The sequence below is a fragment of the Chionomys nivalis genome, chromosome 3 (genome assembly GCF_950005125.1).
Source record: "Chionomys nivalis chromosome 3, mChiNiv1.1, whole genome shotgun sequence".
NCBI lineage: Eukaryota > Metazoa > Chordata > Mammalia > Rodentia > Cricetidae > Chionomys > Chionomys nivalis.
The window spans coordinates 114,268,242-114,292,947 of NC_080088.1; the positions used below are offsets into that span (position 1 = coordinate 114,268,242).

At 52.1% G+C, this 24,706-nt stretch overlaps 1 protein-coding gene across 3 annotated transcripts in view; it reads left to right on the forward strand.

The window, feature by feature from the left end:
• Pxn (paxillin) overlaps positions 1–24,706 on the forward strand; it is a 51,081-nt gene that overhangs the window by 20,473 nt on the left and 5,902 nt on the right. For 2 of the 3 annotated variants that reach the window (XM_057764020.1, XM_057764021.1), the window contains exons 2-6: positions 19,082–19,308; positions 19,584–19,693; positions 20,022–20,158; positions 20,247–20,448; positions 21,573–21,708. In XM_057764020.1, coding sequence (XP_057620003.1) covers positions 19,082–19,308; positions 19,584–19,693; positions 20,022–20,158; positions 20,247–20,448; positions 21,573–21,708 — 812 coding nt within the window. Of the gene's footprint in view, positions 1–19,081; positions 19,309–19,583; positions 19,694–20,021; positions 20,159–20,246; positions 20,449–21,572; positions 21,709–23,192; positions 23,994–24,706 lie in introns of all 3 variants that reach the window. The other variant, XM_057764022.1, reaches the window with a different exon arrangement.

Consider the following 24,706-nt stretch of genomic DNA (forward strand, 5'->3'; position numbering starts at 1 on the left):
TTTTTTTCTCCCTTGTTTTATTTACAGCATCGCAACTTTTGTTCTTTATTCCAGTTGAGCTCTGCCTCCCTCCCATCCTGTCTGAATACACTGACTGAGCAATCTAAAGGCAAGCCTAGTCTTGCGTTCCCCTGACAACCACTCTCTGTAGAAGCCCTTGTAAGTCCAGACTCCCCTATAGGCCCTGGGCCCTCGACTCCCCTCTACCAAGCTGGGACTTGCACTCTGAGCTCCATTCTCTGTCCTGGCCCTTTCTCAGTTTTTTTTGTTTTGTTTTGTTTTTGTTTGTTTGTTTTTTTTAAAGACAGTTTCTCTGTGTAAGAACCGTAACTGACCTGAAACTCTGTGTAACAACCGAAACTGACCTGAAGCTTTGTAGACCAGGATGACCTTGAACTCACAGAGATCTACCTGCCCTTGCTTCCTGAGTGCTGGGATTTAAGGCATGTGCCATTACTCCCTGGCTCCCAGGTTGTCCTTAACCTCTCCTGGGAATCCCTGTCTTGGCTCTCTGCTCCTCCCTGCTCATAATAGACTCTCACTAGTTAGTGCTCTCTGCTGCAGAGCCTGTGTCTCTGGGGCCTCCAGTATTGAGGCGGTAGGTATCGCAGCATTGAAGCTACCTCTTGTGAGGGATGGTTAGACCTAGAGCAGGTTGGAAAGCTGGGTACAAAGTGAGTCAGGGGAAGGGAGCTGGAGAGAGATGGCTCGGTGGTAAGAGTACTGGCTGCTCTTCCAGGGGACCCAGGTTCAAGTCCCAGCACCCACATGGCAGCTCACCATTATCTGTAACTCCAGCTCTGGGAGTTCTGACACCTTCACATAGACACACATGCAGCAGAACACCAATGCACATAAAATAAAAACATAATTTTTTTTTAAATTTATTTATTTACTATGTATACAATATTCTGTCTGTGTGTATGCCCACAGGCCAGAAGAGGGCATCAGACCCCATTACAGATGGTTGTGAGCCACCATGTGGTTGCTGGGAATTGAACTCAGGACCTTTGGAAGAGCAGGCAATGCTCTTAACCTCTGAGCCATCTCTCCAGCCCCATAAAAACATAATTTTAAAGAAAAGGTGAGACGGGGTTCATTTTGTACCCTTTGACCTGTGGTAGGTCTGTGGAGTATATATTGCTGGCCGTGCTGTCAGCTCTGACCCGGGCCAGTGATTTGCCCTTCATCAGTTCTCCTTCCCCTTTGCGCTGGGACTGTTGGGAGCTTTCTCCCCAGAGTAATGTGGTAAGGGCCCAGATACAATGTGGTTCACAGATCTCCTGGAGGCCATTCACGGATGCCAGTTGGTAGTGTAAAAGTCATCTTCCTTTGTGGGGATTGGAGGAGGATCTCCATCCTTTCTCTGGAGAGGAAGGACCAGGGAATGGCCAGTCCTGCCCAGGATGGGAGTTGAGCTGAATCAGTAGGAGGAGGAGGACGGCAGGGCCAGGGGTAGGCCACGCTCAGAAGGTCCATGGCCTCTGGAGTGAGTCTTGAGTGAGCTGCGTCTTGAGGCCCCTCAAAGGCTGAACTTTGGAGCCAGGAACTGGGGGGCTTAGACCCATCCCTAGACACCTTCCTTGGTGTCAGCACTCTTGGGAGAAGATGTGTTTGGGGAGTGTGTTGGGCTAGGAGGCTGGCTTTGAACCAGATGCCCAGTGCAACCAGTGGCATCTTTCTTCCTCTTGACCACATTGCACCAAGCTTCCACATCCTGAACACCGGGCGCTTGGTTACTTGTACTTGGTGATCTTTCTAATTTGGGAATGGCTTTCCCGTCAGGGAGAGAAATTGGAGTTTTAACTGGGTCTTACAAACTTTAGTCTCCTTTTACCCAGGCAAGGTCTCACGTAGCTCAGGCTGGCCTTGAACTCTTAATCTTTCTGCTTCTATCCCCTCAAACTCTGGGATGACAGCTGCAATGTCCTGCTAAATTTTTTTCACAGAGACCAGTGTCCTGCTACTGTATCTTAACAAATAATGCTGGTGACAGTGTGGAGAGCCCAGCTGCCTAGCTGGCACCTGTCAGAGAGCCTTCTCTGCAGTCATTCTTGCAGTACGAGGCATTCGGTCACACCTGCTCAGGTGGGCAGTCAGGGATGTCAGCTTTGTGGGTGGGGCAGCTCTTTAGGTTCCACCCATCACCTGGCATCACCCAGTGAGACTGGCACTGAGACTGCATAAGGACTGTGTGCTTTAGATTTTATTACCTTTTATTTATTTACGTGTGTGTGTGTGTGCTCGCTTGCGCGCGCGCGTCAGAGGACAGTTTGAGGGAGTTGGTTCTCTCCTTCTACCATGTAAGTCCCAAGGAGTGGACTCAAGTTGTCAGGCTCAGGAGCAAGCACTTTCATGGCCTCCCATCTCCTCAGCCAGCTGAGGGCTTTGGGCACTCCAGCTCCGCTTTGTGTTCCTTAGATGGCTGTGGAGGGCTCGGGAGTCTGCGGGATGTAAGGGACCAGCACAGGAGGAAACTGAGCTCAGAGTGCTGTGCAGGGCAATGGTGGAGCTGGGACTTGAGGGCTCACTGTTGAGTGATTCCAAATCCACACTGCATTTTGTCACAGACGCACACACTTGCCACGGCCAAGCGGGTGATGTGAATGGCTAAGTAAAGAAAGGTGCTGCATCCAAAGGAGGCAGCCACCACTTCTCGTGGAGAGTTGACCAACTCAGACATTCCTGAGTGACAGGCTTACATCCCAATAAAGGTAGTGCCAGTTAAGCCGAGAACACCTTAATGCAGTCAGTCTACTGAACACCGCAGCTTAGCACCCAGCACCCAGCAGGGTGCCCTTGTTTACCCTCATGACTGGGCGGGGTCGTTGCTGCTGCCTAACAGTTCAGGAGGATGTCACACCACGTGCCATCAGCGCAGGAGAAGTGACCTGCAGAACGTTAGCATGGCTACTGAGTGTGCAGGGTTGCCTTTGCTCACGTGAGGTTGAAACTGTCAGTGCAGCCACCATGTGTCAGGGCCCATCTGTGTTATCAGCTCCTAGGAAGCCGAAAGCCTTGGTTTCCGTGGGAAATCTTGTAGTTTTCGCATCTTCCTTTTTTAAACTTACTTATTATATATTATGTGCATTGGTGTTTGGCCTGCACCTATATCTGTATGAGGGTGTTGGGCCCCTGGAACAGGAGTTACAGATAGTTGTGAGCTGCCATGTGGGTGCTGGGAATTGAACCCCGGTCCACTGGAAGAGGATCTGGTGCCATTCCTCCCCACCCCCCCTTTTTTTGAGACAAAGTCTCAAAAATTTAGCTCTGGCGTCCTGGAGCTCACTATGTAATCCTGGTTGGCCTCGAACTCATAGAGCTCTGCCCACCTTTATCTCTTAAGTACTGGGACCATGCCTAGTTTGTGTGTGGGGGAGTGTTTGCATGTCATGGCACATATTTGCGAGCTGGGCGTTGGTGGCACACGCCTTTAATCCCAGCATGTGGGAGGCAGAGGCAGGTGAGTTTGAGGCCAGTCTGGTCTACAGAGTGAGTTCCAGGACAGGCTTCAAAGCTACAGAGAAACCCTGTCTCGAAAAACCAAAAAAAAAAAAAGAAAGAAAGGAAGAGAGAGAGAGAGAGAACAGCTTGCACCAGTCTGCTCCTGTTCTAGGGCTTGAACTCAGATCATCAGGCCTAGTGGCAAGAGCTGTTACTGCTGAACCATCTCATTGGCCCTCTTCGGATTTCTTAAGCACAAACACAGTTATTCCCGTGCAGACTTCAGACTGGGCTCTCTGCTTCCCCCATTCCCCTTGTGAATCTGTCTTTGCTGCCTCTGGAATCCCCAGGAGGAGGATCAGAGTTCACTGCTGAAAGAGGTCCTGGAAGTCTATTCGAACAGTGGCCCTGTGTCGTTAGTCCACCGAGAAGGTAGAAAGGTGAGCGGACTGGAGAGGTGAGGGGCTGCAGTGTTGAGGACAAATGCGCTCTGAAGCCTGCAGTATTGAGTTAGAGCGGTCTGGACTCACGCCTCACCTCTGGCCAGCCCTCCCACCAGCTCTCTAGGCTCTGGCTGTCCCAACAGCAGCTGGAACTTCCTGCCTCCCACTCCACGCCCCCTCCCCGCCACACATACCCACTCCGCTGCCCTTGTCTTAGGATAACAGACACCATTGTCACTGGTGACTTCTTTTTAATTTTCTTTGCTTTGTTTTATTGCTTTGCAGGGTCTTTTTGTGTAACGGCCCTAGCTGTCCTGGAACTGACTCTGCAGACCAGGCTGACCTCGAACTCACAGAGATTCGTCTGCTTCTGCCTCCTCAGTGCTGGGATTAAAGGCCTGCGCCACTACTGCCTGGCCTTTTTCATTTTTTTAAAAGCGCATATTACATACACAATAATATGTTTCATTATGACATTTTCATACATGTATATAATCTTACCATATTTATTCTCTATTATTCCCCTTTTGCCTACTTCCACTCATCTTCCCCCTTCTGTTTTTTGTTACTATTTTGGTGAGCTAATGAGTTCCATTGGGGTTGCTTCCAGGACCGTGAGTAAGAGGTTATTTGCTGGAGTATGGACACTTTATTAGCAGCTTTACCCTAGAAGAGAATGTCTTTCCCTTTTCTAATCATATAGATCCTCAGGGGAGCATGAGTTCTCCCTGCCCTTCCCACTTTTGCAGAGGACCTGGATGCTAGGCTAGTGTTATGGTTGCTTTTTGTGTCTTGGTCTGAGATTTATCCTCATGTAGAACAGGAAATCTTGCTTACGGTCAGGGAGATTGGACTGATCTTCTCCCAGCTCAGGCTTCATCTAGGTATGTCTCAAAAAACGGAGTGGGCCCTTCACCAAGGAATAGCATCCATGGAGACAGGTATCACAGTGCCGCAAGGAGGGAAGAGGACAGAACCTTCCCTTCTTCATAAAGGACGAATGAATTGCATCAGACAGGTCAGTAGTGGGACAGGTCAGCTCACTGGCTTCTGCGGTGACCATTTCCTGTCTGGACACCAAGATTGGACAACGGTTTTGTTCCAACAGAGGTTACTTGTTTAACCACTAGGTTCTCTGATTCACATAGCTGTCCCATTTGTCTTTGGGAAGTTACTCAGGTGTTCCCTAGACAGCTGTGCTCCTGTGCTCCATACGTGCTGAAGAGCATGAACGGTAGGTAATTCAGGTGCTCTAGATTTACTCCAGTTGCCCCTCCTCAGGTGAGTTGTCTGTGTCTTCCACATTTCTTCCTGAAGAACGGAACCTAGAACCCGTGAATCAGGTGATGTGACAGTTGCCCAACCTCCCTCCAGAATGTGACTTTTAGAAGACCGTCTCTATAGTTCAAAGTCCAACTTGTGAACAAGCTTTGGAATGCTCCCTGTGTGTACATGGGGACTTCCTGTGTGATATTTCTGGCGTTGTGACCAGGCGCTTCTGTCGCCATCTGTCCCCATTCTGCTGGGTTGGATCTCCTGAGCTCCGGACTGTCTCCTGTAATAAAATCTGAACTGGGGATGTGGTGGGTCCCACCCTGCTCTGCCCACATTGGTCTCCTGTACCAATCCAGGCAGCAGCCTTGGATCCCCTCTGCCTCCGCGCCCAGTGCAGACTCCCTCAGTCGTGTGATCATGAGGACTGGCATCTGCTTGGCTAGTGGCTCTGGGATTGGTGGGCTTCTTGCAGGCTGCTCACATGGTCTTTTATGGTTGTATTCTATTTTATCCTCCCCTGTTGCCCCAGCATGTGAGCCCTGTCAGCAAGACTGAGCCCAGTGTTCCCCGGGCACATTTTGTTTCAGGAAAGCGTATTTTCTGTTTTCTCCTGTTGTGGTTTCCCTCTGTGACTCTGCAGCCACCATCTGCTTCCTCCCTGTCCAGGAAGAGGCAGATTTCTCACTGTGAGAATTGCAGAGGATCTTCAATTCTGGTGAAATTTGCTTTGCCCCTTCAGGACAGGGGCTGGAGGTGTCCCTTAGTAGGGAGGCATGTTATCCCACCAGGGTCTCCTGCTGAGTTTGGGGGTTACCTGTGAGCAAGTGCAGAGTGATTGTGGGCAGGGGACTGGGATGGGACCAAGAGCTTCCGTGCGTGGGATGGGTTCCTTTCCGGCGTTTCCTGGAGCTCTGCACTCAGCAGATGGCTTCCTAAAATTGTGAGACTGAGGAGGCCCAGGCCTGGATGGCATCAGTGCTTCTAGGGAAGCACAAGTGTCACTGAAGGTCGATGAGGGACGTGCTGTGGGCAGCTGACTGGTCCTTTCACGGCTTCCTTGTTTCTTAGAACTTCTGGTCATCCGAGATGATGCCAAGGGTGCATGTGGGTCCTGTGGGCTTCGAGCTCTCTGCCTTCCACACTGAGGCTCGTGTGGATGAGACTGACCCTTGTGGAGTCATCTCGAACCCACTTCAGTTGCTTTTCTCAGAGTAAAAGCAGATCATTGCTCGTCATCTCCGCTGGCCAGTGATGAGTGGTGCTACATCTCATGATTGATTGCATAGCTCTTGACTGAGTCCTCGGGTACCCTAGCATGCTTGTGCCCTTGACCTCTGGGGCAGGTGGAAACAGCATTTACAGAGGACAAACCTGGAACTACTTCTTTGTTTGGGGGATGTGTGAGTATGTGTAGGAGACCAAGTGCTTGGAGGATGCACTTGACTTTCCATTGGGAACATCCAGGTTGGCGTAGTGACCTGGGACAGCTGTCTGTCTCATCCTTGTTTGACGGGTTTGGTGTACATAGGAGAGCTCATCCGCTTGCCTGTGGCCTGGTCTGCAGGCTGCAGGTCTATGCCTGGGGGATCCTTGCTTTGTTTGGCAGTGCTCAACATATGATATGATTAGAGGCCAGGAGGAAAACACTTGTACAAGTTGACCTAGAGTACAATAGATTAGAACACGGAACCTTCTGGAAGAGAAGGATAGGAAAGAGGTTAGGGTAGGGTAGGCAGTGGTAGCACTGTACTCCAGTGACTGCCTTCTCGGTTCCTCCCGGGGCTGCAGAGTTCACTTCCTGGGCCTCGGTCCAGGAAGCTTGGTTGCTCTGGAAAGCTGTTTCTCCCTTTCTGAGCAGCTGTCTTGCCATGTAGTCCTGCCTGTCTTTGGTCCCTCTGTGGCACTCTGCACTCTCCCTGGGATGGGCAGTAGCTGCTCTGTCCTGGCCTTATTTCTCTGGGATCTTTGCTGAAACTTGGGCCCCGCTAGTTCAAAGTCACAGGGCCCATCTGCAGGGGAGATGGGGAATGACAATGCCCCTCAGCTTTTCTGTCTCACCTCTGAGTTGGAGGCTGCTTGGCTCAGCTGATATTCTCTGAGGAGGAGAGGGATGAGGTCAGTGGTTTGCTCAGTGAGAAGGCCCGAGTTAGTGACGACCTGTCATAGCTCCCAGGATCCCTGGCTGCAGTCCCTGGCTCAAACTTCTTTCCTGTCCTGTTCCCTTGGACATGAAAATCAGTGATGCAGATTTACCCCACTCGAACACAGGGAGGCCCACACTTACTTACAGGCTCTCTCTATGCTTTTCCTCCCATCACTCAGTGAGCTCTGTGAGGTGTCAGGATAAGCGGAAGCTCATAACAATCTAGTAAATCCTCACAAGGCTGCTGAACAGTGGATTTGAAGTCATCCGCTTCTCTGTTGGGAAGGCTGCTATTTCCACTGTAGGACAGTGCCCTGGGGGTGGAATACCAGAAGGGTATACAAAGAGCTATGTGACTATCCCAGCCCCCAGTGACACCAGAGCAGCCAAATCTGTGATATGGACAGGGTGGCTTTATGTGTGGACAGTGGGGGCTTTGTGGTGCTGTGTAAAATTGTCCCCCGAAGTCCCTGAGTGCCTGTTCAAAAGACTCTTGGAACCCTCTCTGTCCTTCTGTGTCCCTCGCCGTCTCTCTGCCTCCAGAGCGCAGCCTTGCTTGTTTCAGATTCAAGGCAGGGATTTAAACTTCTTGCTTCTGGTCAGTTTGGTCCTCAGAAGGCTTTCTGGGTTTCCCCTAAGGTTTCTTGGGCTCCTTTGTCTTCTGGAGATGTGAGCACCCTGGTAATAAGCAGATGGAGGAGAGAGAGGTTTGGGGTGAAATGATATTGCTGATAGAGAGAGATACACAGCTGGGTGAGAGAATGGGGTGGGTGAAGTGGGGGTGTCCTAGTCTTGCTAGAGAGGAAGGTTTTGGTCAAGCACTTAAGCGGGGAGTAAAGGCTGGTTTGGCTTCACACTCTAAGAGGCTCAAGAGTTCTGCCCTTTGACACTTAAGTCAAAGAAGGCCATTAGTGGGAGTGTTTGTCCCCCTTTATCTGTGTGGGTTTATACTTGCAGCTTTAGAAATATTTGGGGCCGGAAAACACAGCTCAGGCTATAGTTCTTGCATTGTGTGAGACCCTAAGTCCAGCACCGGGGGAAAATTTATTTTAAAATTACGTCTACTGGAGAGATGGCTTAGCGGGTAAGTGTAAATGTACTGTTCTTGCTCACAACCCTATAACGGCAGCCCAGGGGCTCTGCTCTCCTCTGCCGATCTCCAGGCACTGGCCCTCACATTGGCACACCTACACACAGACCCGACACACACACACGTTATTAAAGATAAATCTTTTCTAAACCTTACCTCCAGTGGCAAGTGGGACAGCTTAGCAGGTAAAGAAAGACAATGTGACCAAGTCTGGTTACTAAGTTTCGCCCCTGGGACCTGCATAGTGAAAAGGCAGAAGGACTCCACCAGTTGTCCTCTGGTTTTAATATGTGCATGTGTGCGTGCACACACACAAATAAAATGTATTGGATAATTTTAAAAAGATTTATTTTTATGTGTATGACTATTTTGCATACATGTCTTTGTGTGCACCGTGTACATGCCTGGTGCCCGGGGAAGCCAGAAGAGGGACTCAGGTCTCCTGGAACTGAAGTTACAGGTGTTTGTGGGCCCCATGTGAGCGCTGGGAAGTGAACCCGAGTCCTCTGCAAAAGCAGTGCACACTCTTAGCTGTGGAACTATCTCTACAGCCCTTCAAGAGTGTACAAGGAGAAATAGTATACAAGTTTACTATGCATGATGGTTTGTGCTTATAATACTGGTCTCCAGGACACCGAGTCAGGATTGAAAATTGGTACCAGCCGGAATAATATAGTGAAACAGTGTCTCAGGGCAAAAATCAGAACAAAGATGCATGTATAGGAAGATGTACACAGGGCATATGCAGATGTGGGGGCCAGGCATCTGAGGACTGCACTGTGACTCTGCTCCTTTCTCAGCACACACCCATTCCAGTGAGACACCTGAAAGGCTGTCTGCTGTGGGGATCCAGGAGTAGGGGGAAGTTCCTACAGAGAGCCTGCCATCTGGTGGGAAGGGTGGAGGTGAAGTGTGGGGTCCGCAGAAGAGGTGGCTTTTAGGGGGACTGGTAGATAGCCTAGTGCTGGAGGCAAAGCCCAGTGATTAGAGGCTGGGGCCAGCCTGAGCTGCACAAGGAGCCACAGCTTTAAAACAGAGTGTGGCGGGGGAGGGGCAGAGGGTATTTCAGGAAGCTCAAACCATTTTTATCTACTGGAACGGGGGGGGGGGGGGGGTTAGAAGAACCAGGGAGGGGATGGGACTCTGAGAAGGCCTGAGCTTGGTTTCAGATGCTAGACCATATTGTTTGCTGTGAGCAATGAAAACAAAGATATGTGTGACATGGGGAGGCCGAGTGAAGGAAGAGTTGATGTGACCTGGGGACAGTTACACGGAGGAGTTGGAGGAGGGCAGTCAGGGGAGCAGATGCCTGCTGCTAACACAGGAGGAGGACGCCTGCTGCTAACACAGGAGGAGGACTAAGCCTTTCTCCAGTTGTTGTGGGCTGTGTTCCTCAATCAGAATTTGACTAGTAAGGAGTAGAGTAACTGGTGCCTGTAACTCCATAAACACTGGAAAGATTACAGCTCATCCCAGGAACAGGCAAACTTTTGAACTTTTTGTTCAGGTCTCTGTGGGGCCAGAGATGACTCACTGCCGAGCCCCTCCTAAGCTCTGGTGGTGATTAGCAGGGGGAGCAGCGGGGGACCGCCCTGCTCTGCTGCAGACTCATGTGCTTGGAAGAGCCCAGATTGCAGGAAAGACCCGGAGTCGAGCTGGAACAGACCGGGACGTTTACTGGACAGGATTCTCTGGGCTCCAGGGTTCTTTATATGTGTGAATCAGCCTTGCCCACTGAAGGAACTGTGGGCTGGGCCTTCGGGAGCTCCCTGGACTGACCTTAAAAGGTTTAGTGTTAGCCAGACACTTTTAATCTCAGCATTGGGAGGCAAAGGCAGGTGGATCTGAGTTTGAGGCCAGCCTGGTCTGCAGAGTGAGTTTCAGGACAGTCAGAGCTACAAAGAAACCCTGTCTTGAAAAACAAAAGAAAAAGGGTTTAGAGTGCCTGGGTGAGATGAAGCAGTGCTTAAGATATGAGGAAGGAAATGTATCCATGGTATTCTGGGACCTGTGGGGGAGGGGCTCTGATGATGAGTTCTTAAAGTATGAAGTTCCTGCTTTCTCACTTGGGTGAGTTGCCAGATCTCATATCAGGTGAGCCCAGGCACCTTCCACTTCTCAGTACTGCTGTATAAGTTTTGGAACCCACTCAGGAGGGAAGGCCACTCAGCTGGGACCTGCTGGAGTGGCTCCTGTGTGGGTGCTGAGTACCTAATACAGAGGGGAGACCTGGCAAGGTTGGGCTTCTGCCTGGAGCTTCGGATGACTTCACAGTAGCCTTCCAGCCTTTATTTTCTTCTGTCTCAGCTCAGCTGACCTTGGGTACAAAGCCAGGCATCCAATAAAGAAAGGGGACCTGCTTGCACACTCAATTTGTATAAGCCTCTGGCATGTGGGAGCTGGGAAGGAGCCACCCTACCAGCCAGCTCCTTTCTGCTGCAGGTTGGAAAACTCTAGAGCCTTCTCCCCTGGTTTCCTGTATGTCACTCCGGCCCACACTTCCTTCAGGGCAGTTCCTGTTGAGTGAGGCATGAGTCAGCTAGGGAAGCTTGGTGGCTGAGTCTTCATAACCTGCAGGCATAGCTATTAAATATTGAAGTGACAGTATGGTATTGATCCCATCTCCTCTGTCCCCAAGGGGAGAGCAGCCCCTGTCTGGAATTCAGATAATAGCAGTGTCTTAGATTTAGACAGAGAGTCCTGAAGAGCTCACAGTGCCTTGACTTCATCTATGACCCTGTTTTCCCTCCTTAGAACGTTCTCAGAAATGGGGAGAAATCAGATTGTGCCCCTTTTACACGATAGGGAAGACAATCTGCTCCATAGCTGGACCCTCCTCCGCAGACTGGCACACAGCGTGGTACCCCAGTTCCTCCTTTATACTGGCACTTCTTTTCTGTCCTCTTCCAGCAAGATAGAATAAGGTTGCCAATCTCTAGAGCTTAATTCTTGGAGGAGAGACAGTTGATGAGGGGGTAGAACCCAAATTGTGAGGGAAACCCCTCTAGAAGGTTGAGCTTCTTGTGAGTGTTGAGGCCTTAGGGCACTGGGCAAGGTAGGGGTAGACATCTTCATTGTGGATTGGCCCTTGCTGGCTACAGCTGCCTTCCCTGAGGATAAATATACCCAGATCCCCATTCCTGGGGCGTTACTCACTGAACAAAAGTACCCTGCTGTGGGTTAGATTACCTCTACTCTAACTGCTCTCTGCTCTACGCTGAGCAACTGAGGACAGCAGCTGGGAGCCACCGAGGGGGAGGGGCAGATCTGCCTTCCTACTCCTCTCTCTTTTCTAATCGAGAAGATGGGTCCTCCCTGAGCTGGGCTTGCTGTTTACATGACTCCTTCCTTGGGAAGGCTGAGTCCCACTCCCTGCTTACATACCTCTGTCTGGCAGCCCTGGGACACTTTGGTCACCTGGGTTACCCAGGGGACCCACAGAAGACTGAGCCCTTTTCTGGGCATAACATGGTAGATAGGCTGCTTTGCTGCTTAGACATCCGCTGGATCCGACTGGATAGTGGGTGCTTGTGAGTCTAGTGCTGCCTGTCTGAGAAAGGCATGGACAGCTGAGACTGGGAAAATCCTCAGGGTGTGGCTGCTCTTGCAGATGCTGAGGGAGTTAGTTGTGCCAGGCTGTCCCCAGGCTGTGAGTTAAGTCAGATTGCAGAAGGGTGTTGGGAAGAACTGTTGTGGGCCAGGCCTCGGGTACACGGCATGGTAAAGTGGGCCTCCCTGAGAACCTGGGGACCAGCTCTCTGTAGAGCCTGGGTCCCTGGATGACAGATCCTGGGGTGGTAAGGGCCCAGGCAGAGCAGCCTGCAGCTGGGAAGGGATGGGAAGTAGAGACCTGTTGGGAGGTCTAATAGTCAAGGTTCTCTAGATAACAGAACCTACACAGTGGATGTATAGTCACATAGTCAAGGCCATATACAAAGTGGCTTACAGGCTGTGGTCCTGCTAGTCCAGCAGTGACTGTCTACCAAGTGTAGAAATTGTTTAGTTCACAAGGTTGGCTGTCTTACCTGGTCTTAAGTGTATACCAGTGTGGGGATCCCTGCTAACGCCCCAGCCGGCAGAGTAACTATCCTAACTGTCTGTATGAGGCTCAAAGGAAATCTGGTTCACAACTTAGTTAGCCGGTGTTGGTTCAAACTTCGAGAGTCTGACCCCCCCCCCCCCACCAGGCGGTTTATTTTAGACATATTTTAATACAGTACCACTTTGGAAAAAAAGTTCCTGGTGACAGTTACCACAATAAAGCTTAAACTACGTTAAGACTCACAAAGTACTTGTGGCCTCTTCCGCAAACTTAAGGGCCAAGGGGAAGATCTGGTCATTGTAGATTGTAGAGGTCACCAAGCTGCAAAGTACCTGAGACATCTCCGTAGGGATGGGCTGGTTCTGTTGTTGTTTTTCTTTTTGGTTCTTTGAGACAGGGTTTCTCTGTGTAGCTTTGGAGCCTGTCCTGGTATTTGCTCTGTAGCCCAGGCTGTCCTCAAACTCACAGAAATCTGCCTGCTTCTGCTGGGATTAAAGGTGTTTGCCACCACCGCCCAGAGGGGTGGGTTTTGTTTACTGGAAAACAGTGATCAAATTAAATCTGGGAAGAGTCTGGGGGATTTGGGTGTGGCCTGGCCATACGGGTAGCATAGGTCACTAGGCTATTAATTACATAAAACAGGTATCCATCCCTTCCATTGAAGAAAGTAGCATGCACTTCAACATTCTTAGCTTCCCTAGTGCTTATCTGTGAGCACAAGGACCTCATGTCTTCTGCACACAAGAGTCCCCACCTCTGTTCTAATGCCAGTGAAGGAATGGGCTTGCCAGCAAGAGCAAGAGGGGAGAGCTTCCTCCCCCACTCCTTTACACAGGCTGCCAGCAGAAGGTGTGGTCCAGATTAGAGGCAGACCTTCCCCCCTTAGAAGACCCAGATGAGAGACTGCAGAGGCCCAGTGGTTAATAACTGCTCTTACAGAGGGTGCTAGTTCAGGAAAAAAATCAGATTGAAAGTGGATTTCCCCACTTCAAATGGTTTAAATAAGGAAAAGTCCCTCACAGGTATTCCCGGCCCCTTGGGTGTTAGTTAATTCCAAACGTAGTCAAGTGGACAACCAAGAACAGCCATCACAGGTTTCCCTCCAGGGCCTTGTGTTGGCCAGAATGATGCCTGCCTGCCTGCCTGCCATGCACTAGATGTCCTTTCTTCTGGTAGGAGCTTCCCATTCACTGGCTGCCCAAGGCCAAGGAGTGCCTGCTTTCTTGTTTGACCCTAATTGTGTGTTTGAAACGGGGTATGTAGGTGTTTGTGCCTCAGTTTTTTGAAACACCTGTTGAGCTAGCAAGCAGGCCGTCTGTGTCCAGATGCCTGCATGCCAGCTGTAGCATCTGCGCCTGAAGGGTGTGGGAGGAGTAGCTCGAGGCCCGGCTCCGCCTCCCACATAGCTCGGATCGTCTTCATTGGAACTTTAACTCACCTCCTTGGCACCTGGCCAGCGTCCAGACTCTGCTTTTTTGACAGTCTTGACCACATACCCAAAGTGTGGTTAGGAGTGTCAGGAAAAAGGGGCCAGCATGTGAAAGAGCCCTGGCTTCTCTGCTCTGAGCTGGGGGGGCGGTGAGAATGGGGAGGAGGTGCTAGAGACTGAACCCTGGATTGCCAGACAAGAGTTCTGAGGTCTTTGCTACCAAGTTCTGAGGTGTTTGACAGCCTAAGTCCTTGGGGTCCATGTAGTAGAGGAGAGAACTGACTCTCTGGAAGTTTTCTTCCGGCCTGCTCACCCACACCTGGGCGTTTGAATGAGGGCTCTTCCTCCTCCATAAATGAATTTAAAAACAGAGAGGGGCGGGGGTGGGGGGGAATTCTGCTACTGAGCTCTGTTTCTTAGTCCCACTGATATTCTTTCATCCATTGTTGGGTGCTGTGTATCTGTTGATCAGCTCGAGTCCTCAGAGGATAGTCTGGTAGACACTCCTCTTGTTGGGGACTTGAGGGGACTCTGGGTACCGGCACCTATGCCTCTATGCTGGCAAAGGATCTTGAGGGGCCCAGCTGTAGCATTTGCTGAGGAATGTGGTCAGAGCAGTCTGGTGAGCCCTTGTTAGCTCCTCCTCAGGTAGGCTTTGGGCCAAGTGGTGCCTCCCTTGCCTTCATGTGAACCCCTAAGGGCTCAGGCCTGCATGTTTCTATCTTGGTTAGTTACCAGAACCTAGAAGGGTCCTTCCTGCTTTAATTATTATCATTGTTTCATTGTTGCCAGGCGGTGGTGGTGGCGCATGCTTTAATCCCAGCACTCGGGAGGCAGAGGCAGGTGGATCCCTGTGAGTTTGAGGCCAGCCTGGTTTACAGAGTGAGTTCCAAGACAGGCTCCAAAGCTACTGAGAAACCCTGTCTCGAAAAACAAACAAACAAAAACAAAACAAAGAAAAGATTGCTGTTAGTTTGTTTTGAGACAGGGCCTGACTGCTGGCCTGTGGTTGCAGCAGTCCTCCTGACTCAGCCTACGAAGACCTCTTTGTCTCAGCCTAACCACCTGTGCACTCTGTTATCCAGCCTGCCTTGGAACAGCCTCCTGACCTGAAGTTGCTGTTGCTTTGATCTGTTGCTTGAGCCAGGCATAGCTATAAAATAGAAAGGGGGGGAGGTACTTGTACCCTACATTTGCAGAGAGAGTAGAAGTGACTCAGTGTGTTCCTCTGCGCCCATGGAGCCCTTGAACTTCATGCCACCCTTCAGTTGCACCTCCATATGTTCTGGTTTGCATGCCCAGGGTCTTGGCACGCAAGCCACTTTACATGCCAGCTCTGTGCTTGTAACTCAGCCTGCTTGTCTTGGTACTGAAACCTCTCACTGCAGCTGGGGACTCCCTAGTCTTTCCCCAGCTCAGCAAGAAAATTCTGTGGTTGCTTGAGGTTACACGGGATGGCTGAAAGGTGATGGACCAATGGCTCCCTCTGGTGGTCAGCAGCAGATGGTCCACACCCTTACTCAAAGTGCATAGCACAGTGATTTTTGCCCCTGGCCAGCTGGGCACTTTGCACCCTGCCTACCTTCTCTTTGCCCTTCTGTACGCAGGGTTGCATGATCTTGCTCAGTGACCTGCTTTCCCTCTTCTGTGGGCTCAAGCTTCAGGCCTTAGCAATGTGATGCTGAAGAACTTTGAGGCCTCTCTAGCTTGTGAGAAGGATGCAGGTAGTGGTGGGTCTGTTCTGATCTTTGTGCGTGAGGTGAAGGGGTTTCCAGTACCCCCTGGATAGTTAGAGCTAGGCAAAGGTCGTCGCCATGGCTGAAATCTGGGGGCAATTCCTGGCAGGTAGACATCTTGGCTATGTTTACTCAATTCAGGGGAGGAGCTTGTTGAGCTCGAGGAGGGGACTTTAGCCTTTAACCAGTTTGCTGGTTATGGGAAATGCCAGCCTTTACAGTAGGAATCCATAGCCCCAGGGTTTGTGTTTTGACTGCTTCCTATATTCCTATAGCAACTTGTGGGGAGCTTTGGGGCACAGGGACTCCAAGTCTAGTTAAACCACCAGGCAGGACTAAGGGTGCAGAGAGGAGAGGAAGCCTTGTCAGAGCTTGTGCCTATTTAAGTACTTGCTGAAGTTCCTCTCTCTCAGGTAAGCAAACATTCGGAGGAAATTGGGAAATAGTGTGCTTTCTCCTTCACACACACACACACACACACAGCATTTTAGATGCTACTCTTTGGAAACAAGGTTTCTCTGTGTAGCCCCTGGAACTCACTCTGTAGACCAGGCTGGCTTCAAACCAAGCAGATCCTCCTGCCTCTGCCTCTGGGGTTCTGGGACTAGAGGCTGAGCCCCCAGCCCAGCTGACTGCTTCTTTCTTGTTCTGTGGCTCTGGTTCAGGCTGTCTTCACATCTTACCCAAGTTTTACTCAGAAAAGACCAAGGGTCTTTTTCTGAATGTCACAAAGTAAATAGGTCTGTCGTTATAACCAATGCTTTTCCCATGGGCCAGCCCTCATAAACCTCAATAATACTGCAGAGTAAGAACTTCACAATGAGGGTCAGGGGGGCGGCTCAGTGGGTAACAGCATTTGCCAGACAAGCCCAGCAGCCTGAGCTCCATCCCTAGCACCTGTGTAAATCCAGATAGACCGGTGTGTGCATGCAGTCCCAGCACAGACGCTGCCGTGCAGTGCAGATAGACCGGTGTGTGCATGCAGTCCCAGCACAGACGCTGCCGTGCAGTGCAGCAGTGCAGGCCCTGTCACAAAGTGGAAGGAGCGGTCGGGCCTGTGATGTGTCCCCTGACTTCTGTACTCATGTGCACGTTCACAGAAATGAATAAGTCATGTAAATCGGAAAATAATTTTATGTTGTGGGTGTTTTGTCTGCATATATGTAGGTGCACTAAATACATGCAGGGCCCACAGGGTCCGAGAAAGGGTGTTGCGTTTCCCTTGTCACTATAGTAAACAGGTGGTTGTGAGCCACCTTGTTGGTGCTGAGGACTGACCCTCTCTGCAGGAGCACACACACACACACACACACACACACACGAAAGAAAACAGATGAAAAACGTTCATGGAAGCTGCGTGTAGTGATGGAGGCAGGAGAATTGAGAGTTTGTGGCCACCTGGTTTATATGACAGGGCCGTGTCTCAGACCCCAAGGAGTGTAGTTTAGTGGTGGACATTGCTGTGCACAAGGCTCCAGGTTCTATCTCTAGTACCATAAAAACAGAATAGAAAAAAAATAAAATCAAACTAGAATTCAGCCCATAAACCAATAGAGCCAGACAGCATCACATCATGGTGCAGGGCACGGGAACTTGGTGAGTGGGCAGTGAACCGCTGACTCACTGTCTAGCAGGGAAAGTTGTCTTCCTTGGAGTGTTTGGAACTGGGGGGCAGAGGGGACCTCAGCTTGGCCCTCTATGGTAGTGTTGTTAAGGAGGATGGCAAGTTCCTGGCCCTGGTTGGTGTCCAGGACTGGCCACGGCTCTTGCCAACCCCATCAGGGCTGTATTTGTGGCCTGCTCTACGGAGACCTGCAAGGTTTCCCAGCAGGCTTAGTCCCTGGTGGAGGAAGAGGGGTTCCGCCTACTTTGGGTTGGGCCCAGAGGAAATGGACAGCAGGTGTGCCTCTGGGATTGGCTTTAGACGTTTAGTTCCTTTTACGCCCTTACCTAGACACATATAGATTCCTGTAGTTCCGGTTTGTGGATGGCAGGAAGTCAGAGCTCCTCCAGGGGACCTTGAGGGGGTGGGGCCACAGGAGCAGAATTTCTTCAGCAGCTGGAGACTGGGACCCAGGGTCTTGACCTTGGACCTGCTTCTCACCCAGCCATACAACAGGAGCCAGGGGTAGGTGTGCCCACCTTAGCAAGGGCAGTCAAGGCTGCTAGGCGAGGGCATGACCTCATAGGCCTCGCCAAGGACTTTGCTTCCCTCTTCTCTGCTCTCTGCGAGGGAATGGGGCGGACGGGGGACAGGGCGGCCAGCAAGGGTCAGAGTGACCAGAGTGACAACCTGACAGCTGACGGTCTCAAGCCCCTGGCGTGTAGGAAGTTGAGCTCCTTCGATTTGGTGTGTCTTGTCACCTTGTAATCATAGCAGCTCCTGCAGGCTTGGTGTCTGAGGCTTGTCATGTGATCCTGCTTTTTCCTGCTTTCTTACCTGGTGTCGGTACCTCTGGCTTCCAAGCCTACTCTCCTCAGCCTTTTAAGTCACCAGAAGGGGCAGTTGTGACCACGTGTGTCGGTGCCTCGTGTGGTGCCTAGTCAGTGGTGATCAGTGTGGCCACTGCTCTTGATTGTCACTCATGAGGGCCTGAGAAGCCGAGAGTGAACAAGTCAGTGAGCAGTGCAGGAAGGAGGGTGTGGCGTTTGGGGCTGGACTCTACCCAGGCCGTGGCACTGTGGAGGGTCCCAAGACGGGAGGCACACGGCGGGAAGGCCAATATACCTCCAACTCCTGCCTGCCCCTCTAGCTGTCCCTTCCTGTCAAGAGCCTAGGCCCCTTGTTGGCTACCACATGCCAACAGAGTAATGGCAGTTTGTCTTCGAGGGCTGACCCTGCCCCCTCAACCCCGCAGTTAAAAGCAGAGTCCTAGGGCCCTGGAGTTTCTAGGGCTGGTCTGATAGCCAGGTTTTGGCAGAAGCATTCAGCAGAGCAGTCTTGCCCCCAGCTTGTTTGAGAGGGTGGCAACTGCTGAGCTGGCTTCATGCCAGCACCACCCCCGCACCCGCACATACCTTACTCATAGCCTGGGGCCTAGGGAGGAGCTTAGAGCAGGAATTCTGCTCCCACCTGGAGGACAGGTGCTCCCTAGGGCCACTTCCTGTCTTCAGACTGAGGAAGCCAGGTTCTTAGAAGTTCAGGGAGTGCCTGGCTCTCTCTACCCAGCCCCTCCCTGTGCTATGATGTGACGTGGGGCTCCTCCCGCCCGGTTCTCCCAGTTGCCCTGCGGAATAGAGTTCCAGCAGACATTTTTTGCTTACACCAGGCTGCAGTCTAGCCTTATCAGGAGGACTGCAGAGCCCAGCCCTCGCCCCCAACTCCTGAGGGAAGAGGGGGACAGGGCAGCCGATATAGAAACCCCAGGTCACTTCTGTTGATGCGGCATATGCCTGCCAGATAGGACCTCTTCAGGTTCAGGTTCCCAGGGACAGTGCCCAGCAGGGTAGCTCTCACTGGTTGACGCTTCTCTTTGCAGACGCCCTGCTGGCGGACTTGGAATCAACCACCTCCCATATCTCCAAACGACCGGTGTTCTTGTCAGAGGAGCCCCCCTACTCATACCCAACTGGAAACCACACCTACCAGGAGATTGCAGTGCCACCTCCTGTCCCACCACCCCCATCTAGCGAGGCCCTCAATGGCACGATCCTTGACCCCTTAGACCAGTGGCAGCCTAGTGGTTCCCGATACACTCACCAGCAGGTAAGGTGGGGTCTGAGAAGCCCTCAGGGCTAAGGGGTAACAGGAGCTGATCTGCTAAGGACATAGTGAGCCACTGGGGAGGACTGGGGTCCTGGGCTGTCCCGGCCATACTCTGCCCTCCCCATCCACCATGTGAGGGGCCAGTGACCACGTATTAATCACCCGACTAGCTGTGGAAATTCCCTGGTGAGACAGGCTGTGAACAGTCACTGCCTGGGGGTGCCGGCTGCTCCTGTCTCCTGTCCCTTCTCTCCCGAGTGCTCTTTCTTCTGCAGCCTCCATCCCCGTCCCCCGTGTGCAGCTCCAGTGCTAAAGCCTGTGGTGCCTCCCACCCTCAGGACGGCTCTCTGTGTTCCCGAACAGGCGAGGAAGAGCACGTCTACAGGTACAGACCCAGCACCCCACATCAGCTCCACTTCTGGGAAACTCTAGGCCCACTGGTTTAACTGTAGAGGGCCCCAAGGCCCCGTGCCTGTCCACTGGCTTCCCTCTACCCTGTCCCTGCATCTCTGATAGGACCAGCTCCGCTGTTGCAGCATCTGCAGTTGAGGAACTGAAGCAGTTTCCTTCCTCCTCCCTTCCCACATTCCTTCCCTACCCTCCGCCTTCTTACTGAGGAAGCTTTGTGACATTCCACCCCCTGGTCTGCCACCTCCAGTGCCAGGCTGCTGGGCAGGCGGGCAAGCCTCACTTCTCTCCTCTGCTTCTCAAAGCTTCCCCAACAAGCAGAAGTCGGCAGAGCCTTCACCCACTGTGATGAGCTCTTCCCTGGGCAGCAACCTCTCGGAGCTGGACCGGCTATTACTAGAGCTGAATGCCGTACAGCATAATCCTCCAGGCTTCCCTGCAGGTATGAGTGGGTCTCTAGGCTACTTGGGGGCCTTTGGGTTCCTGGGGGACTGAGGAATGAGCAACCATTTTGTCTCCTTATCTCCGAGATGAGTCCAATTCGAGCCCCCCACTGCCTGGAGCCTTGAGCCCCCTTTATGGCTTCCCAGAGAATAACAGTTCTCTGGGAGGAAAAGCTGGGCCTCTGATGAAAGAGAAGCCAAAACGAAATGGAGGCCGGGGCCTGGAGGATGTTCGGCCCAGCGTGGAGAGCCTCTTGGATGAACTGGAGAGTTCTGTGCCCAGCCCTGTGTGAGTATCCCCCGAGCTCTTCTCAGGCTGGGGAAACTCTTGAAAATCTTAACCAGATAGGCTCTAGGCTGTGGTACCTGTCATTCAGCCCTGAAGTCATCTGTTCCCTTAAGTGTCTGTTACTTGCCAGGCTCTTGGGTAAGTCATGTGGGTACCCTCCCTGCGACACCAGCTACCATCAGTGAAGTACACGCAGAGGCCGCCTGTGGCTCAGACTGTTAGCACAGGTCTACTGATGGATGTTTCACAGGTTTAAATCCTGCTGTGCCAGTTACTACATTCAGCTCTCAAGTCTTACTTGAGCCCCTCTATAATTTGGAGTAAGCCAAAGTGGGACATGGTGGTACGTGGTTACGATTCCAGCATTTGGGAGGTTGAAGCTTAAGGATCTCAGGTTCCAGGCCAATCTGGGCTACATAAGTGAGTTCCAGGACAGTCTGGGCTACATAAGTGAGTTCCAGGACAGTCTGGGCTACATGAGTGAGTTCTGGACTACATGAAACCATGGCACAAACTATGCCATAAACTGTAAGACTGGTCAGGCAGACAAGGATAATGGGGATGGTCCCACATAGTGCACAGAGTGAGACCAAATAGTATGTAATGTTTGGGAGGCTTGGCTTGCAGCTGTGGCGCTCGTAGGAAGCACTAATAACGTCAGGTCTTGTTTGTTTATTTTGAGGTAGGGTCTCTCTCTATAGCCCAGACTGTTCTGGATCTCACTATGTAGTAATCCTCCTGCCTTAGTCTCCCAAGTGCTGTGTGTACAGGTAAGAGCCACTGCACCTGCCTATGTTAATGTCGGTGTTTATTGATATCATCATGTGTAATCTCACATCTGTGTAGAGTGTTGTAGAGGGTACATAGTGGGACTTTGTTCACTGGGTAAGCTTGCCCCTGTCTTCCTGCCGGTGGCGCTATTTCAGCCACCTGCCTTCTGGTCACCTCACCTCACCTCACCTCAGTACTGTTTCTTAGTTGCTCTTTCCCAGGGCTGGGGATCCCTAAGGTGCAGGGTGCTGGTGGTCTTCTCTGGAGTCAGAGGTGTTGTTGATCTGCTCCCCTGTGGAGCCTGGGGCTAGCTAGCCCTTGGGCTCCATACTGACACCTTGCCTGTCCTGCAGCCCAGCCATCACTGTGAACCAGGGTGAGATGAGCAGCCCACAGCGAGTCAACTCCAGCCAGCAGCAGACACGCATCTCAGCCTCCTCTGCCACCAGGGAGCTGGATGAGCTCATGGCTTCACTCTCAGATTTTAAGGTGCACTGTGATCCCTCTGTCTTCTGCCCCCATCCATTACCCTACCTCAGTATGGCCTCCGGCTCCTCAGGGCCCTGGGGGAGGTGGGCTAGGCAGGACATGAGACTGAGCTCCTTAGCAGCCAGTGAAGGCAGAGAAACCAGAAATGCTTTTAGCTGGGACATTTCCTCCCTCTCCTGGTGATCCCAGCCACTAGGTCAAGGGGATCAGGAGGCTGGGACACAGTGACAAAGAGCCCTCTGTTGATAGCTGCCCTTGGTGGGGGAGGTTGTGTCCTGTTGGGCCTCGTGGGATCAGGATCCCGTGCCTGAGAGGTCACTTGCCCCAGCGCTATATCTCCCACGCTAGCTGTCCTGAGAACACCGCTTTCTTTCTGCCTGTGAGGATGGGGTTTACCAGCGTCTTCAGCCCTTCTACCCTCCACGTTCTTTAAGGGCCTGAGTCCTCAGAGTCCTGTCTGTGGAAAACCTAACCTGCCAAGCCCCTGACCGATCAGCATGAGGTGTCCCACCTTCCCCTTTCAGGCTCTCCAGGCCTGCCAGTCCACAATGTTTTATTTAGAAGATGTAGTGCCTTGTTAGGGATTAATACTGACAGAACTCTCCAGGAGTTGCTGACTTCAGCTCCACATGGGCCAGCCAGAGAGATCTGTGGGGCACAGTTTAGGGAATCTGAGAAGGGAGCCAGGCAGTCTGTCCATTCTTAGCCCAGAAGGTACCTCCTGCCTCCCTTCAGCTGAACTCATACTTGGAGCTCACAAGAAGGTGGGAGATTGGGTGGCAGGTAGAGTCCGGGTTGGTAAGCTTTGTTAGTAGGTGATGAGCCGCCATTGAGAAGCAAGCTGGGGTCTAGGCACTGGCTGTGCTGGTGCCTATCCCCTAAGGCTGCAGTTGCTTCCTTAGACCTCTAGCCCAGGGCCACATGAAGGCAAGCTTTCTCTTGGAGCCCTAGAGAAAGGCCTTGAGGATATAGGAAAGCTGGGAGAGCCTGGCGGTGGTGGCGCACGCCTTTAATCCCAGCACTCGGGAGGCAGAGGCAGGCGGATCTCTGTGAGTTCAAGACCAGCCTGGTCTACAAGAGCTAGTTCCAGGACAGGCTCCAAAGCCATAGAGAAACCCTGTCTCGGGGGAAAAAAAAAAGGAAAGTTGGGAGATACAGTGGGGTGGGTGGAGCATGGAGATGGGGCACCTGGAACCACCTCTGGAGCTCTTTCCCCATCGCACACCTCATCGTAAGTCTCCTTGGTGTTTACTCTGGGTGACTTTGTAAGCATGACTTTGTGCCTGCTTTCTGTTGCCTGGGCCTCCTAAGGTGCAAGGACATGAAGCTCAGGCAAGAATATCTAGGGTTGAATTCTTTCTGAAGACTCTGGGTCTGAGTATTGCAGCCAGCGTAGATGGTGGCTCTCTGAACACTCAGGCCATGCCGCCTGTTGCCTCACCTCTCCCCATGTCTCTCTCTTTCCCTTTGTCTTTCTCCTCCAGACTAGTTCTTCTGCTGTGGTGCTGAGCTCCCAGGGGCTGCTGCCCAGCTCTCCTCCATCTCCACCCCTCACCCTCGATCCTCCTCCCCCTACTAAATCCTCCCCTGAAGGCCACACCCCTGAGGTCCTCAGTAGGGAAGGAAATAGTCAGGTCCTTCTACCTTTGGTGGCTCCCAGAAGGCTTGATTTGGTTAGCGAGGGGACACCTGTCACTCAGAACTCAAGGTGTCCTTCTGTGGAGGGTTCTCAGCAATCATTTGGTGCTAAGAGCCAGGCTCAAGTTAGGAATGACCTCATGGAGTCCATGAATGAGCCTTTTAGGACTCCCCTCGGCCACACTCTACACCCCGCTGCCAGCACAGGATCCCAGGGGCCACTGGCCAACTGTGTGTGTTCAGAGGAGACTGTGGCTCCCGTCTGGAGATGGCCACAGGCCATGTCAGCATCTGGGCCTTACAGCTTTCAGGAAGGAACTGAGCCAGCTATTGTGGCAGTGGACCGGCAGGCTGTGCTCCCAGACACCTGGAGTCTCACCAAGGAATATGACCAGCAGGAGCAAGCACAGTCAGAACCAGGGGGCCTGGAAAGCAGTTACCCTGCCCCAGCTGACAAGGAGCAGTTAGGTGGGAAGATTCCCTGGAGTGGAAGCCTGGGGGAACCAACCCAGCCACTCCAGAACCCAAAGAACCCAGGAGGTGCCACCAAAGCCGCTCTGGAGGCCAGGACGGAAGAGCCGGAGTTTCCTCATGCTGTGGTCATGGGCACACCCACCACCTCGGAGAGGATTTCCACCGCTGGCCAGGCAGGCACCAGCTTGAGCAACCACTAGGCATGACCCTGGCAGGACTTGAGTGTGGGCTACTCCTTGCTAACTGCATGCAGCCCTGACAAATGTCTGCCTGGGTAGAAAGTGCCGAGGATGGTGGCCCTAAGGATGTGTTCAGCAGTGATCCTGTGAGGCCAGTGTTGTTCCGGGCCCTGCAGAGTAGCGGTGACGCTCCGCCTCCTGCTTGCCTAAGACTGCCTTCAGGAGAGCTGTCCCAGTTTCACTGTACAGAAGGATACAGCCATGACTTTGGGAACCACACAGACCCACATACAACTCTGGCAACACCTGTTAAACATGGGACCTGGGGGACCCACCCAGAGGCTCAACTTTCTCTTTAAAATGGGAGTAATAATAGTGCGTTTTCTAAGGTCATCCAGGAAATTGGATGAATTAATTCCTGAAAAGTAGATGAAACAGTGCCTGGCTTTCCTTCCTCCACTCCTGGCTGTCGGTCCTGCCTCAGCCTCCTGAGTGCTTGGGTTATAGTTGTGTGCCTTCTTGACTGGCTCTTCCTTGATTCTTGTATGGTTCAAACTCCATACCGTCTCTCCAGTGCCCCCCAACACTGCAGATGAGCAGGTTACAATATAAACTAGGAAAACACTGGTTAGAAGATGGAAAGAAGCCAGGCGCTGGTGGCGCACACCTTTAATCCCAGCACTCAGGAGGCAGAAACAGGCAGATCT